This window comes from Mustelus asterias, chromosome 11, assembly GCF_964213995.1.
Source record: "Mustelus asterias chromosome 11, sMusAst1.hap1.1, whole genome shotgun sequence".
In the NCBI taxonomy this organism is placed as follows: domain Eukaryota; kingdom Metazoa; phylum Chordata; class Chondrichthyes; order Carcharhiniformes; family Triakidae; genus Mustelus; species Mustelus asterias.
In genome coordinates, this window is record NC_135811.1 from 20,113,677 (window position 1) to 20,130,888 (window position 17,212).

Below are 17,212 nucleotides of genomic sequence, written 5' to 3' on the forward strand. Positions count from 1 at the left end.
TTGTCATTTTAATCCTCCATCCCAGTCCCATTGTGACCTCTGCTCGACTTCATGCGCTTCTCCAGTAAAGCTCAAGGAGTAGCTTCTCCTCCTTTAAATAGACACTTTACAGCCGCCTTTTCTTGACACGAGTTTAACAGTTTCAAGTTTGCTCTCAATTGTTTTCAGACTGCATTCTGCTGTTCCCACGAACATCTTCTGTAAACCGATCTTATTGTTTCTTGCCTCATTGCCTCCTCATTTTGCCATGTGCCACCATCTTTTCTGCAATTTAATCAATCCTCCCTTCTGTCCCATCACAGATATTCCCTTTTTGTTCTTTCCTCCTTTTGCCCCCCGCTTTCACCTTCCCTGCCCCTGTGCTTAAAACATATTAAATGTGTAATATTTTCTCATTCTGACAAGTCATAGATCTAAAACAGTAATTGTTTTCCCCTTCTCGGGTGCTTTCTGAGTACTTTCAGCATTTTCCCTTTTCAATTTCAGTTTAATAACCTATATAAAAAATTCACAAAAATGCTGACAAACAGCTAAACTGACTGACTTGATGGTTTCATTGTGTGAAAGAACTTCTACTTTATCCAAGGCAAATCTTTGATGTATCAAATCCTAATTTTCTGCATTAATGTATAGTTAAGTAATACCCAGCTTATGGATAATAACAAGTTGTGATTTATTGTCCACATATTATTTCGCTTGATTTCTGGTTCAACTATGGGATTGCATTTCATGCATTGGCAAAACAGTCCAGTACAGTTATTACAGCTGAACCCATTTAAGATCAATTTACAGCATGATGAGATGAAATCCTACTGAGATGAAAATTATTGCATGTTAAATAACAAATTCCAATCAGTAATGGTGACCTATAGTTGAAAGCCATTCTATAAAATCAAAATTTTCTGTCGAGTCAAAATATTACTGTTGTAATTTTCATTCTTAGCCATTTTAATTTTATATTTTTTCTTTTCATACAAACAAATGCAAACATGTCAAAGTTTGATCTTCCTGACTACATCACATACTTTAGATCAATTTTACATTTTTAAAAATTCTTGCGATGAAAAGAAGATGACTTCCTCACTCCCTCACCATTTCATGGCAGTGTTTAATTTATTCATATCTGCTCAGTAATTTTAAGGATGTTCTGAAATAGTTGACTTTTTTTCTTCTGGAAGGTAACACAAATCCAGGCTTGCTTACAGCCAGGTGTGAACATTTTAAGTAACAGCCAATAGAATCAAATTTTATTCCAAAATGTGGCCATGGTATTGGAATCTTAGATGGACTTGGGCTTTCTATAGAAGAGAGTTGCACAAAAGTATACATTTCGAACCTGATACCATCCACAGAATACTGCAAGATTTGTTGGTAAGCATTTTCACCTTTTTCTCCTGCCTGCCCAAAATTTCTGGTCAAAATGTAGTAAAAGATTAATGGCAGCTAAGAGGCAGAAGTGATTACTCGGCTGTTAAAGCTTGTGTAAAATCATCAAAATCTGATCGAAGCTTGAGTTTTTATCAGATTTTTTTGACAGGCAAATAATGTGGGTGTTACAGAGGAATTAAAGTGTAACAGTACCGAGGTCTTTTCCGAAATTATATAGGACCTTGGGTGAGACTACCTGTGGAACACTGCGTACACTTCTGATCTTGCCTAAGGAGCTTGCCTTGGGAGAGTATAACAAAAGTTCACTGTCTGTAAATCCTCACTAAAGATTGTGGTTGCATTCTGAAAATCGCAACGTCAAATGATACAAATTTCAAGTGAATCACGGGTTCCTGTAGCGATCAATGTTAAAGACAGAGTTAGGTTCCTTCAGGCACTTGCCCAGAAAACCAATGTACAATATGAAATGCTGTACACATAAATGTGCATTTCCTGGCTGGAATCACTAGATATAACTGCATAAATTCAAATTAGATAACAATCATCCAAAAAAACAGAGTAACACCGCTTCTGTGTCACAGTACTCCTGAAATTTGGCTCAACTCCCTCTCGCGCTCTTGCTCCACTCTACATCATCCCTATCCCCTCCATCTCCTCACACCCATCCCCACTCAGGACATCGACTCAACAATCTGAGGCCCTGGCCAGCTCCCAGTCCGAGGCAGTACCTAGTTGGGGACTGGGTGGGAGTTGGGAGCCCTAATTGAGCCAGAGGGCTTGGCATCAATTGAACTGGGGGATGTTGCAGATTGAGTGACTTGAAGATAGGGTTTGAACCGTGGAGTAGAGGGGGGTGGGGGTGGCAGGCACAAATTTAACCAGGGGCCCTGATCCCTCCAAAGCCACCACTTGTATTGATTACAAGTGGTGGCTTTGGAGGGAGATTACTTGTATTGCCTCTTAGTGTCCAAAGATGTGTAGATTAGGTTAGCCATGGTAAATGCGCGGGGTTGTGGGGATAGGGTTGTGGTTGATGGACCTGGGTAAGGTGCTCTTTTGGGAAGTTGGTACACACTCAATGGGCCAAATGGCCTCCTCCTACACTGTAGAAAATCTATGAATTTTAGTGGGCAGCTACCTGTCCCAAACATCCATGGGATCTCGGTGTCTTGGTCGAGCCTCTAGCTCTGACTCCCTGCCTTGCACTCGTGCTCCTGAATGTCCGGCCTCCCCCTCTCCTTGCAGCATCAGGGCTTCAGAACATGGCCCTGCCTGTCCTGCATGCACCTCATGGGGGTGCAAGGCCAGAGTGCAAAAATGGCAATGCAAATTGGAAAAACAGGCCATAAAGAATGAACTATGTTAAAACAAAGTGACATTAAGTGGGTGACTTAAAGTGAGAACTTAATGTGCTAGTTCCTGGCATGAGGGGATTGTTCTATGAGTACAGATAAACCTATATTTCTTCGAGTTCAGAAGATTGAGACAGTAATCTCGTTAAAACAAATAAAATTCTTAAGGACCTGATGAGATAGATCCTGGGAAGATGTCTCCCCAGGCTGGGGGGAGTCTTAAACTAGGGCTCACTGACCCCAAATAAGACCTGGCTATTTAGGGCTGAAGTGAAAAAGAACTTTGTCACTCAAAGGATTGTGAATCTTCAGGATTCAGGGTGTTGTGCATGCTCAGTCATTGAGTATATTCAAAGCAGGTAGATTTTGGATAGTGAGGGAATCTAGCGACATGAAGATAGTGTGGTAAGGTAGGGGTTAGGTAGTAGATCAGCCGTGATCTTATTGAGTGGTGGAGCAGGCTTGAAGGGCCAGATGGCCTACTCCTGCTTCATATGTTCTTACCACATGAGGCAAATTCTGCACCCCCTTTAAAATATGAAGAGAATCTGCAATGCAATGTGGATCCTGAACTGGGATTTTTTGGTTTAATCAATGTCCATTAGGCGTTAAATCAGTTTGTACATGATTCTGATGGTAGAAATTAAGTTCATTGTTTCTTCTTGTAGATTAATTGTTTCGGGCTTTTTATTTTCATTTTCTGTTGATCGTACTCAGTGCTGCACCTGGAGGGGATCTTGGCCCATTGGGTAAATGTATTGCTCACTGCTGTGATCTAATTAGAAAGTGGTTTCTGTCAGTAATTTGAAACATCCTTTGTATTGATAATTAGCTTACAGAATTGACAAATTTTAAACCTGTACCTTGTGCCAATAAATACATTTTCGCATGACGTTGCAGGATAATTTTGATATGAACTTTGGCTGCTCAAATAGATGCGGTTGAATGAAATTGTGACTCTCTCTTGTATGTGTTTTTTTTTCCTGATATGAAGAAGTTGTATAGAAGTGCAAGTAGAAAAAGTCATTTTGCTGACCAATTATCATCTTTTTAAAGCATTCTCTGGTGCAATTTTTCAGGCCATTCGTCCTTTTGTTGTAATTATAGTTTGCTTCAGGTAAAGGCAAACATTTCTAGCAACTGAGAAAGCCAACTAGGCCCAACAATTTCTTCCTATTTATCTTAATCTCAGACCTACTTCCTCATCATTTAATTTAATCAGAAACATATCCTTCTCTATCCATTTGTACTATCTGATTGTGTGGCATTCCTTGATGACTTATTCTACTATTCTATAGATTTTATTAAACCTTACTTATTTCTAATTTCATAATCTTTAAACTTGCTTTACTAATATTTTAGCTATAGTGATCAATACTATAAGCAATAAATCTATTAATGCCTTTCATAATATGGAAAAGGCAAAACTTAAAGTTATCCTGAAGAGGGCAAATCTAATCATCTTTCCAATAAACTGGATGCAAATATTCAGAATCATTATGGCTGTTCGTCACCTTGAGCAATATGATTTTGTGACTGGACATGCACATGGTACTCCAGATGGGACCTGAATAACAATGGTGTGGTTATTTTTGATTTGTACTTAGTCTCTGCTAATACAACAAAGTATGGTGGGCGAGTGGAATCGGCTGCCGTCAGTGGTGGTGGAGGTGAACTCAATAGGGTCTTTTAAGAGACTCCTGGATGAGTACATGGAGCTTAATAGGATGGAGGGTTATAGGTAGGTCTTGAAGGTAGGAATGTGTTCGGCACAACTTGTGGGCCGAAGGGCCTGTTTGTGCTGTAGTTTTTCTATGTTTCTATGTTTCTAAAGTACTTATTTTGCCATCTTAACTGCAGACAAATGCTGAGCAGATGATTTCAACAATTTATTCAGAGTAACACCAAGGACTTTTCCGACCGGTGTCCTGTCTAACTGTCCTATTTAGGACCTTTTTTAGTTATTTGTTTCACTGTTAATTATTTTACAAGTCTAAACATCAAACTGTATCTGACACCTTCTCATTTCATTATCTTTTTGTTGTACTTCTTGGTATTGCCTACAAACTAGGAGAGTTTGTTTCCTTGTGCAAGTCATTGATTGTACACACAAGGTCCAAACTGTTGTTTTTTGCTATTCCCTATTTTAAGACATATAGCTACCCCATACCTTTTTCTCCCTTTGCTGCGACATTACTTTTAGCTATTGATGGTAACAATGAATCTTGACAAAAGCTTTTTGGAAGTCTGTGTGTATAATACCAACTTCCTTGTTTGCCATTCAAATGTTATGACCTGTAAATTAAGCATACATCACTTCCTGAATCCGTGCTGGTTATTCTTTTGTGTTTCTCAGCATTCACCTCTTTAAATATTTAAAATTGTTTTTGACTTCCTTTGTAACTAATAGGCTTAGTTGTTTGAGTTCTTTAGGTTTGTAATGTTTTTGTAAGCCACCTCTGAATATTCCAGAATTTGGTGAATTTTACAAAACCAAATCAGAATTTTGCCGATTCACGACTTCACTTCAGTTTAAAAGTTTCATTTACTTAACTAGGTCAAAGCTAGGAGATGGAAGTTTTTTTTTTACATGAGAGCATTTTTTGAAAAAAAAAGTTATGTCTCCAATGGGCATTTGAGTTTTGAAACACTTCTGAACAAGGCTCCGATTTCTTCTGACAGCAGCTTAAAAAAAGGAATGAAGTTCAACCAACTGTGTAGTAGAGACTTTGGAAAGATGAAGAAGAAAGTACATAATTTCACTTTACAGTAGCTATCATTTTCTACATTGTAATAAAATCTCTATCTAAAATGGCAAATTAGAAAGTGCAACTTCTGATTGTTCTAAAGATGCGTGTCTGTCTAATATTATAGCCAGCTGAGAAAGTGATGGACTTTTTGTGCCAGCTGCACTTGCAAAGCGTTTCCATGTTTGTATTTTTTTTGAAATGTTTTTGGCACACCAAGAATTATGGTAGCATTTTCCATCATATCCAAAAATACAAGACGAATGGAATTTTTATCCAGAGTACCCTGGAGGTCAGCTTGTGCAATTAGGCTTCTTATGCAAGTTTGTACGGTCTTTTTTAATGTGGTCCGCTCAATCACTATTGTGGATTTAAACTAATAGCTAGTGTATGTTTATTAACCTTCAAAGTACTGTAATAATCAGTCACAGATACTGCAACTTGTGAAATGCAGCTGCATTATTGTAATAATGTTGCAGATGGTTTGGTAGTACGTGCAGCCTGTTGTGACTAGAATTTATACTTCATGTTTCATTTTTGCAGATGCAAGAAATGTTAAATATGGAGAAAAGCACAGATGTGTTTATAATACAAGTATGTTTATAGATATCTCCCTATATAATTGTCATTCTTTAAATCTGTATCGAGGACAAAGGCATCACACTTTTTCCATTTGATATATTTGAATGCAGAAAAATCTATTATCCTATTTAAAAATAGCCAAGAATTCTGGAAAACATTGCAAAGGTTGCAAATAAACCTGCTCTGCAACTCTGTCTGTTATGCTTCCTTTGTCCCTTTTTGAGCCTTTACCTTTTTCATAGGTGGCAACCCTGGCTCAGTGATGGCACTCTGATCTCTGAGTCAGAAGGTAGTAGATGCACGCTGCACTCAGGTGACTTGAATGCACAATTTAGGCTGACACCCCAGAGTACAACCAAGGCACTATTGAGATGCTTTCCCTTTTGAATGCACTGTAAACTGCCCTATTTTTTTAAAAAAAAAGAGTAGTGGAGTTATCCCAGACACCTCACCAATATTTGTGCTCAACCATAATTACTTTTTGAATAAAAGTTATCCATTCATTTTTCTCTTGTTTGTGGGACCTTGAGTGCAAATTGGCTGGTGCCTTTCCATACTTTAGAACAGAACTTCATTGCCTACAAAACGCCTTTGGGCATCCTGGGATCATGAAAGGCACTATCTACAATGTAAATTAATTCTTTGAATCCTATTGTGCATGGCACCCCTTGCTAAATTAAAAAGCACAGCTCAAAGCTGGGGAATAACATTTTATTTGAGAACTGTATATTTTGTTAAATGTGTCATGTCTAACCATTGCTTCCTGAAATCATCTTTCAGGAGAATTATTTTGCTTGCTTACTTGCTCATGAGTAGCTTTATTTAACATTTCCCCTGGAACGATTACTAAGGACAGAAACTTCTGCTCTGAATTCTAAGTTTGGTGGCAGGCATGGAAGTGAGAGTGACTCCTGTTGGGGATGGGCCCGCAATATTGTGCTGGTCTCATTAAATTTGTAACCACAAAGAACTTTTTAATTCTTGCAGCAGGGACAGGCAGGAGGCTGCCGCCTTCACCATTACCTCATGGGGATGAATGTCTGGGCACCATATTTAAAGGGCACCTAGATGACATGCACTATCCCTTCCATCTTGTCCAGCCACTGCACCACCTTTACCTGTTAACCCTTCCTCCCTCCCTCCCTTGGGTCATCCATCAAGCAACTTGCACTATCACAGACACTCCCCAAGAGAACAATGCAACTGCAACTCGCTGTTGATCATGGAAGAAGTCTACCTTGCCAGATACACACCTCTTGTACACAGTAGTAAAAGTGAATAATCTAGTTTCTCCTGGTAGTTCAGGTCAGTCGTGATCTTGTTGAATGCCAGAGAAGACTCAGTGGGCCGAATGGCTTACTTCTACTCCTCTCTTATGGGTGAGGTGGCCTTATTTTTACTGACTATTTTTCCAATTTTTACAAACAAAGCAACAAGCTCTCCAAGAATTGGAACAGTACAGTGTAATCATTTCTCCATATGTACAGAAAGAGACAAGTGAGCACCCACGCAGTTGATTCAGATTATTCTATACAAAGGGCACCTCCAAAGATGGAAACAATGAAAGGATGTTTCAGAGGTCGGGGAAAACAAGATAACAAGGTAAAACCATGAGTAAATGGCATAATGGTGCACGCTCTCGCTTACAGGATACTAGAGACAGCGCCACGTAATTTACATTCTATGGTTCTCAAAGTAGCTCCTGCCATTGGGTATTCAGCTAATGAGAATATAGGATATCAATACGGGTATAGAAAAGGCTGATCAGTCAATGATTCATGCAACAAAGCATACTTACCCCATCTCCAGCTATATTAAGGGTGCCATTGAGACAAAACAATGTATTTTCCCAGGATATGTTCTCTGTCTGCAAAGTTACAGGAGTCCGTCTGGGATTCTTTGACCCGAAGTAACCAAAATGCAGAAACAAACTTCACAACACCAATAGTTCTAAGGGGGCTTTCCTCACCAGCTGTCAGGACTCATTGGGCCATACCCACAACCTCTACCCCAAACCACCCACCCATCTCCCCGCAGTGGCACTACTCCAATTAGCCAGGACAAGAGTAAAGCTTACCACATAGTATAGACCTCCATTTATAAAAGCAAGGCTTATAAGGAGAAAAAAATGGATAAATATCACACAGCCCTAGTGCCAAACAACCTACCCAGCAGGCTCCCCAACACTCAAGCTCTTTAAGGATATTAAACCACTAGGATTCAATTTTGTCACAGAACCAGAAGCAATTTAGGTAGTCCCCCGTGCCACCTTGCATCCCTGGCATTACAAGGATATAGGAGGAACAAATCTGTGTCTCAGAGTAATTAAAGGAACACACTGAGGGATGCATTCCATTATAAACTAATAGATGTCCCTGGTTTTCAAAGGTAGCAGGCAAAATTCACTCCCGTGCTCATATACTCAATCATCCCTGTCAACATGATAAATAACATTACAAAATCAAAAAAGGAGTGTAATGACGGGGGTAAAGTCCAGGATTATCGATGAACTGCAGATTATAACTCCAAATTATTGCCATCCACGGAATTTAGAGAGGCCAAAGCCTTAGTAGGATTGTGGTACAGCCTTAAGGATTCATCAGATGTCACCTTTAAGGTAGCAGGATAAAGCAGGGCAATCTGCATTCGGATGGCTTTCAGATAATTTCCAGCCTCATCGAAACCTTTATGACCAAAGCTATGAAAACGCATGATTACCAGCCAGAGGCAAGCCACAAACACAGGATATGACATGCCCCTTCGAGATTAATGCAGCCAGCTTTTGTGTTGAGATTAAGAAAATGTGGTAGCCAGTTCTGAAATTTAGCGAGGAGCTTGCCCTCACCTCCTTCTGGAAAGCCGGTCACACGGACACTCCTCCTCTGGCCCCAGCTCTCCAGATCAATCTGACATTCCATGTAGCTGATTTTCCCAGGATTAAAAGTGAGCCTCAACTGCGATAGCTGCATTCTCGACAATAAGAATTATTTCCTTCGCTTCATCAAGCTTCTTATCAGTACTCTGCAGTTTGGAAATCTGAGCATTGAAATCCTGTGCCAAGATGCTGAGTTTGTCGTCTATGACCCTAATTGTATTGGCAATCATCATTGACAACCCCTTCGTCACCGGATCAAGAGCCCGCTCAGTGACCAAATCGCCACATTGTGAGCTTGGCTGCACCCGGGCTGACTCTGACTACTTCTTTCCATCGAGGATTTTCATGACTTGGCATTTTGTCCCAAAACTTAATCAGAAATTTTCCAGGGACATAAATGGAGTTTTCACTCCAAGATTAGGTATTTATGGGCTGTGCATCAGGATAAATAAAAGGATTAAAAGATAAGTAGCGCCAGAGCTCAAGTACACAGCTGTTCCTATGCTCAAATCATGTGACCCCCCCCCCCCCACCTTCGAGGTGGCCTTTTAATGAGCCTGCATGACATGCTAATGCATGCAAAATGGCTTCCCGAGTGCTTGTTGGGTCAACCTGCCTTTAAAATTCCAAGAACTTTTCCTGCAGTTCGTCCCGATGTCAGAAAACTAATTCTTGGCCTCACACCAAACAGTTCCCTTGCCTGTCACATTTCCAGTTGCTGGTGGTACCAGAAAATTCCACCCTGTATATTCTTTCCAAATTCTACTCTGTCCCCAGTATTGCTTAACCATTGTCTAATTAGATTAGCTCACTTGGTATTGAAGACCAGTATTAACTTTGTAAAATTAGGCTATAAGAATTTGGCTTGCAATGAATCATTTCGAGGTTGCCAATTTTCAGATGGGAAATTTAAAATGATCAACAGCTGTATAGAGTAAGAAAGTTAAATTCTAGCCTTTGTGTTTCAACTGTGCACATTATACACGAATAGTCGATCCAAGTGTGACTATTGCAAAAAATGAAGTAAGATTACATGTGTGTGTATGTATGTATACTAAGTTAACCAAAGTTCTTTTTTAGAAAACAAAAGACAAAGCATTGATCATTGTCAAGTTTATCTAAGAGGATCATATTAAGGGTGCTATACTAAAAATATTGCTTAGAATTAATTCTGTATATCAAACATGAATGTTAAAATTTTAATTTCAAATTTGCAATTTACCGGGTTGAGTCCAAGTTATAATTAAAAATCAATATAAAATACCTATTTGTCATGTGATTGTAAATTTTAACTTCTTCACTCCATTCTTAAAGTTACAAAGCCATTGCTTAAAATGGACTGAGCAAACCCAAATCCATTCCTTGTTTTCTCCAAAAACCAAATTCAAATTAAATCTAATTCATGATCTCCACAAGAGAAACAAGCAAGATCCAAGTTGATAAGATAAGGCATTGTACCCCACTTTGGCCTTGAGCCAACACTTGATCTTAGCCAATAAAAATGAGACCTTGCGTCAACTCCCCTTGTTGAATGAATTTGTGTGGTAAAACTTTTAAGTAAAAGTGCACAAGTTTGTCAGGTGTTAGTTATCGCTTGAGCTAAAGCCACTTGATTGATGATAAAAGCCAAAGCTTGATGGCAAAAATGCATCAAAGATGCAAGTTCTTAAACCAACCAGGTTTTAAAAATTAGGTTGTGATTGATGCTTTTGCAAGTATGAGTACATTACATACTGGACACAACATCAGCGTACTGATACATGCATAAACATTTTTCACATTCTCAATACTCTCCCTAAGATAACTTTCTTAGTATAAATATTCAGTCTAAAAATCCAACGGGTCCTCAATTTGAAAATTGTTGTTCTATTAAATGTTTTTCACTTTGGACTGTATAGTAGTTTTTTGACAATTGCTTTAGAATAAATTTAATGAATAAAGTGAGCATGTACTTTAAGCAATGCTAACTATTTTTATACAACTTGTTTAAGTGCCCATAGCCATTTTTTTTAAAGGAGCATGTTTCTTCTTAATTTCTACGATTTTTAAACTACTTATTTTATTTTACTGTGTTAAGCTAACCTGCATCTATGGTTGCCTTGATGTTTGCAATTTTATTAGTTCATATTCATAATGACAAATCCTATGCCCTGTGTTTAGGTGGTTCAGGTTAGAGTCAAAACCAGGAAAGAAGTCAAAAGAAAGAGGCGCAATCCAGGTTTCAATCCAGTTCATGCGAAACAATATGACTGCAAGTATGTTTGATCTTTCCATGAAGGATAAAACGAGGTCCCCTTTTGCCAAACTGAAAGACAAAATGAAGGGAAGGAAAAATGAAGCCACTTTTTCTGACCATTCATCTGCAATCATTCCAAGTACAACATCTGCTAACCCTGATCAAGGAGCATTGGAGATAGATAAACAACTCAAATCAAAGCCAAAAAGAGCCTTTCTCTTGGGACCACAAAGGCTATCATCTGCCCAGTCAATGTCAGATTTACCTGGTCCCCGTCCGTCGCTGGGAAAAATTAAATCCAATACCATAGGCCATGTAGTCTACAAACCTCCTTCAGATCCGGCTCACTCCAGTGAAGAAAGGGGTAAGTCTGTTCACAAAGAGCCAAGTATACTGATTTTGTTTTTAATGCACATTTCAATTCACTTTAAAAATGGCTGAAACAAGCTTACTTCCTAAAGTGACCACTTTTTCAAGGTTTGGCTTTTACAAACTTTTGTCCAGCTTGTATATTATTGAAGTGACATTAGTCATAAGTAGAAAAATGAAAACAAAGTAAATTAAATACAAAATGACTGCATAAATTGAAAGTAAAACATGCAACATCATGAAACTGTTTACTTGTGATCAGCTGTCTTTATGTATAGTTTTTGAACTGATTAAAATTAAAACTATTTTGACTTTCAAAGGATTTAATCCCCTGTCTCCTGATGTGGCTGTTTTACTTTATTGAACTAAAATGTTGCATAAGTACATAGAATCTATTTTTGGATTGAATGATTTTAACTTTGACATATGTCTGCTGTATACATCTGTTGCATTTCAGAGCACCAAAACAAATACCAATGCCTGCTGTTTAAGTGGCGGCACGGTAGCACAGTGGTTAGCACTGCTGCTTCACAGCTCCAAGGTCCCGGGTTCGATTCCCGGCTCGGGTCACTGTCTGTGTGGAGTTTGCACATTCTCCTCGTGTTGCGTGGGTTTCCTCCGGGTGCTCCGGTTTCCTCCCACAGTCCAAAGATGTGCGGGTTAGGTTGATTGGCCAGGTTAAAAAATGTCCCTTAGAGTCCTGGGATGCGTAGGTTAGAGGGATTAGCGGGTAAAATATGTGGGGGTAGGGCCTGGGTGGGATTGTGGTCGGTGCAGACTCGATGGGCCGAATGGCCTCCTTCTGCACTGTAGGGTTTCTATGTTTCTATGTTTCTAAGTGTAAAAAGTGGGTTTAATGAGATGGGGCCGGTGTAACCAAATGAAAATCAGACACTTAACCAAGGAAGGAAATAGGAGAGAGATGTGTGTGTAAGGCAGCATTAAGGGAAACTGAGTTAGAGGTTAGTGGTTGTAGTGAGGATTATGCCCACGAAGATTACAGATGGGGACAACTGGAATCACGGGGTGATTTTAACTCTGGCATGGGGATTTTCATTTGTGGGCAGGGAGTCACGATACATCATCAAGAACTGGTGAGAGTATCTTGATGTGTGATAGAATATGCACATCAGAGTTTTTGAATCAGCTGAAGTTCACTGAGTAAGAGAGCATTAGAGTAAACTTGTCTACAGTTGAGGTCAGAGGCAGATTTGCTGAAGTAGAGAAGGCAGGAGATGTAATGGAGCTGTAAGCAAAAGGTGTTTGTGAATGAGAAGACGTAAGATGAGAAGCCCTGCTCCAGCATGAAAACACATGACATGCTAAGATTACGAATGGTTGTTCAGTCCATAGTTGTAGCCAGGCAGGGGTTGAATTCTGCAGTGAGAGTAGAGATTGTTTGGATCTGAAGACGGCAGCTTCACTCTCCCAATTGTTTAGCTGGAGGAACTTGCAAATACTCTTTAAAAATAGAATGTTGAACAAGCAGTCTGGCAATATAGAAACAGCTGAGAAATTGAGAGATTACAGCTGGGTGAAATGTACATGCTCTCCAATGTCTCAAAGAGACAGCATGTTCTTGAGAAAGGCGGGTCTAAGGATAAATTATTTGTTTTTCTTGCCTTTTGTCACATACTCTGATCTGTGATCTTATGCAGTAATTAAAGACTACAGATACTTGGCTTACTGGATCGTAAGTATTTAGGCCTATTTAACTTATTGTGTAAAATATTCCTTAAAATAAGTTACATCTCTGAGGATGATTTAAGGAAGGTTATAAAAGTAATGACCAAGTTGCAATATAGATTCACTAGCATGTTACCATGGAAGATGGGTTAAACAGAAATAATAGGGATGCGTAAAGAGAGATGTTCTCCCTTTATGTAGGATTATGACAGGACAAGTAGTAATGGATGTTTCTGTTGGTCAGCAAGATTGTGATGAGGGGTTAGTTGTTTCCTACAGATGATGGTTAGAATGTGAGTATTCAACCACAAACTTCTGAAGTAGATTCCTAGAGAGCTTTTAAAAAACAGTTGATAGTTGCCTTATCCAATTAAATGGCATGGATTATAGTGGGATTAGATTTGGGTGACTCATAAAGGAGGCTACTTGGACTAGTTTCTCTGCTGCAACATTTTTTGATTTTTATCTCCAATAATTGGAATGTTTGCTATTAACTGAAACTTTCCTTTTGGGATGACTCCATTTCTAACGAGGGAGGAAAGTGTAGTTTGAACCTATGAATAAAGGTTTTCAACAACTTGTATTAATGTCGTAAAATAACCCACAGAACATTGTCAAATAAATGTGACACCAAGCCAGATAAGGAGATATTAAGCGGTCGGTTTTAAGGAGCCTCATAAAAGAAGAAAGGGAGATGGAGAGGCCCTCCTTAAACCTCTGAGTTTAGGACCTAAGCCAGTGATGCCACAGCTACCAATATGGGGTGATTTTAAAATTGAGATGTGCAAGAAGACCTAAGTTGGAAGATCACAATTGTGGGGCTGGAGGAGGTTACTGAGATAAGGAGGAGTAATGCTATGCAGGAATTTGGAAAAGGATGAGAATCTTAAATAGAGGCGTGACTTAACCAGGACCCAGAGTAGGTCAACAAGCTCAGTGGTGATGGGTAAACAGGACTTGGTATGAACAGAATTTTGGATGACCTCAAGTTTATAAGAGCATGGAAGCTGAGAGGTCAGCTAGGAGTAGGTTCAAATAGAGGTACTGAAGGCATGAATGAAGGTTTCAGCGACAGATGGACTAAGGCACTCAACACTTTAAATCCTGACATTGTTGACATAAAATTTAGCACCTTAGCCTTCTCTGCTCTAAGAGGAGATATCATCTATGGTTTCGGTAGAATATATAAAGAGAACCTGTTTCCAATGGCTGAAGGGCCGATAACCGTAAGATTCAGATTTTTAAGATAATTAGCGAAACAACCAGAGACATCATAAGGAAAACTTTTTTATGCAGTGAATAGTTAGGATTGAAATGCACTGAAGGATGGTGGATACAGACTCAATAGTAGTCTTCAAAAGTGAATTGGATAAATACTTGGAGAAAAAAATCAAGGAAATAGGAGGGGGGAGGAAAGAATCAGCACAGATCTGATGGGTCAAATGGCCTCCTTTGCTATATTATTCTGTGGTCGAGTTAGTTTGGTTGAGGTGTGGTGAGGAAAAGAAGATTTTAAAGTACTTGTGCAATGTTAGAGGTTTGGACCTAGTTTATCATTCAATCATTTTCAGAGATATTAATTTTTTTTTAAAGCAGCTTTATCCTTTCCTCCCCACCACCCTTGCTTCCTATCCTGTACTCGCTCCATACTATGAATAGCCTGACAAAGAATAAGGGGCACGATCAGCTCCAAACCTACACCACAACTGCTTTAATGCCATCCATGAGGAATTACAGAAGAATATCCTGGGAATATCAGCCTTTCCTGTTTTCTTTTAAAGGAGATTCCTAACCTCTGTTTTCCAACTATCTGAATGGCAATAAAGTTAAGACCGGTAACTTGATACATGGGAGAAGTTGGTTGAAAATGCCCCTTCATAACGTGTTGTCGTACAGGATGGCAAAACACCAATATATTATGCCATCATATGTTTTAAGTTTACAATTACAAGAGGGAACTGATCTATTAAGTATGCCAAACAAACTATAACAGTATTAGCTCTGTATTTGAAACTTTGAAATTAATCTTGTTCTGATCTGAGGCTCTTCAAATCAGATTTTTTTTTAAATACTTTTCTTTAAAAGTAGGTCTTGGTGTCATCTGTGGGTCAATTGGTAGCACTCTTGTCTTTGAGTCTCCAAGTTCCGGGTTTATCAAATTCCAGGGCTTGAGTAGTGAAATCTATAGTGTGTTAGTGTTTATTAACAGGGGGTTTGAGTTTAAGAGCTATGGGGTTATGCTGCAACTGTACAGGACCTTGGTGAGACCACATTTGGAATATTGTGTGCAGTTGTGGTCACCTCACTATAAGAAGGATGTGGAAGCATTGGAGAGAGTGCAGAGGAGATTTACCAGGATGCTGCCTGGTTTGGAGGGTAGGAGGGTAGGTCTTATGAGGAAAGGTTGAGGGAGCTAGGGCTTTTCTCTTTAGAGCGGAGGAGGATGAGAGGTGACTTAATAGAGGTTTATAAGATTATGAGGGGGATAGATAGAGTGGACGTTCAGAGACTATTTCCTCGGTGAATGTAGCTGTTACTAGGGGGCATAACTATAAGGTTCATGGTGGGAGATATAGGAGGGATGTCCGAGGTGGTTCTTTACTCAGAGAGTGGTTGGACTGTGGAATAGACTGCCTGCTAGTGGAGTCGGACACTTTAGGAACTTTCAAGCGGTTATTGGATAAGCACATGGAGCACACCAGAATGATGGGGAGTGGGATAGCTTGATCTTGGTTTCGGACAAAGCTCGGCACAACATCGAGGGCCGAAGGGCCTGTACTGTGCTGTACTGTTCTACTGTTCTAAGCCTCTCACACCAGTACTGTATTAATAATGTGCTGTCTTTCGGATGGGATGTTAAACTAAGGCCCCATCTGCCTGCTTGGGTGGATGTAAAAGATCCTATGCACTCTTCTGAAGGAGAACATGGGAGTTACCCCAGTTAAACCTGAATCAGTATCACAAAAACTGTTTATCTGGTCATTGTAACATTTACTGTTTGTGGGAGTTTGCTGTGTGCAAATTAGCTGCTGTGATTCCTGCAGTACAACATTGACTACATTTGAAAAGCACTTCATTGGCTGAAATGCACTTTTGAGATGTCCAGTGGTTGTAAAACGTGCTTAATAAATGCACATCATTTTTAACATAAATATTTGTTTTGACGTTCAAAATCAGAGCTATTAAACTATTACATTATTTTTTCAGTTTGTGTGTGTGTGTGTGTGTATAATATATATCATTTGCATTTTCCACTTTTGGAAGAGCTATTTCAGTAATGTGTGTTTTACTGATGCACAATTTAAATCCAGTATAAACTTAAGCATTTTCCCCCAATTAACATCATTGCAGGAAATGACTCCCTCGCAAAATCACCTCACAGGAGATCACAAAGTATGGATACCTCCAAGGTGAACCAATTTGACCTAGTTTCTGTCACAAAGAATGGGAGTGATTCAACAAAGTCAACAGCTGATCCATTTTCAAAGCAAGGCGTGTATGTTCCACAAAAGGCCGCAACATTGCCAAGAAGCAGAAATCCTTTTGACAATAGCAGTGACTCATGGCAGATCAGAGACACACATTTAGAAACCACAGCAAATTACAGACACCCAGAAATTAAAAGAGAGACCAAGAGAGACAAAGAGAAGGAGAAAATTAGCCTTTTTGCACGTGTGACTGGCAAGAGAGATGTCAGAAAGTCTGAAAAGATTACCAACGTGAAGGCAGAAGGTTTTAGTGATGCAAAGCCACCAAACCCGTTTTCTGGAAACTTTCACGGCAGTTTTGATTCCAAAAATCCATTTGCCTCAAACTACAGCACAGTTGGTGTGTCCAGGTGAGTACATTTTTTTTTAAACTTATCTTTGCAAACTTATGCATCCAACTATATGAATTTACTTTTGTGCAGCCTTAATACTCAACAATGATTGTTACAATACAATAAGACTCCCTAAAGACCATCTGGCATCAAACC

At 39.3% G+C, this 17,212-nt stretch overlaps 1 protein-coding gene across 2 annotated transcripts in view; it reads left to right on the forward strand.

Annotated features, from left to right (window-relative positions):
* The window catches only part of rab11fip2 (RAB11 family interacting protein 2 (class I)), an 81,914-nt gene that overhangs the window by 34,804 nt on the left and 29,898 nt on the right, over window positions 1–17,212 (forward strand). For both annotated transcript variants that reach the window (XM_078223244.1, XM_078223245.1), the window contains exons 2-3: window positions 11,106–11,545; window positions 16,588–17,074. In XM_078223244.1, coding sequence (XP_078079370.1) covers window positions 11,106–11,545; window positions 16,588–17,074 — 927 coding nt within the window. The remainder of the gene's footprint in view (window positions 1–11,105; window positions 11,546–16,587; window positions 17,075–17,212) is intronic.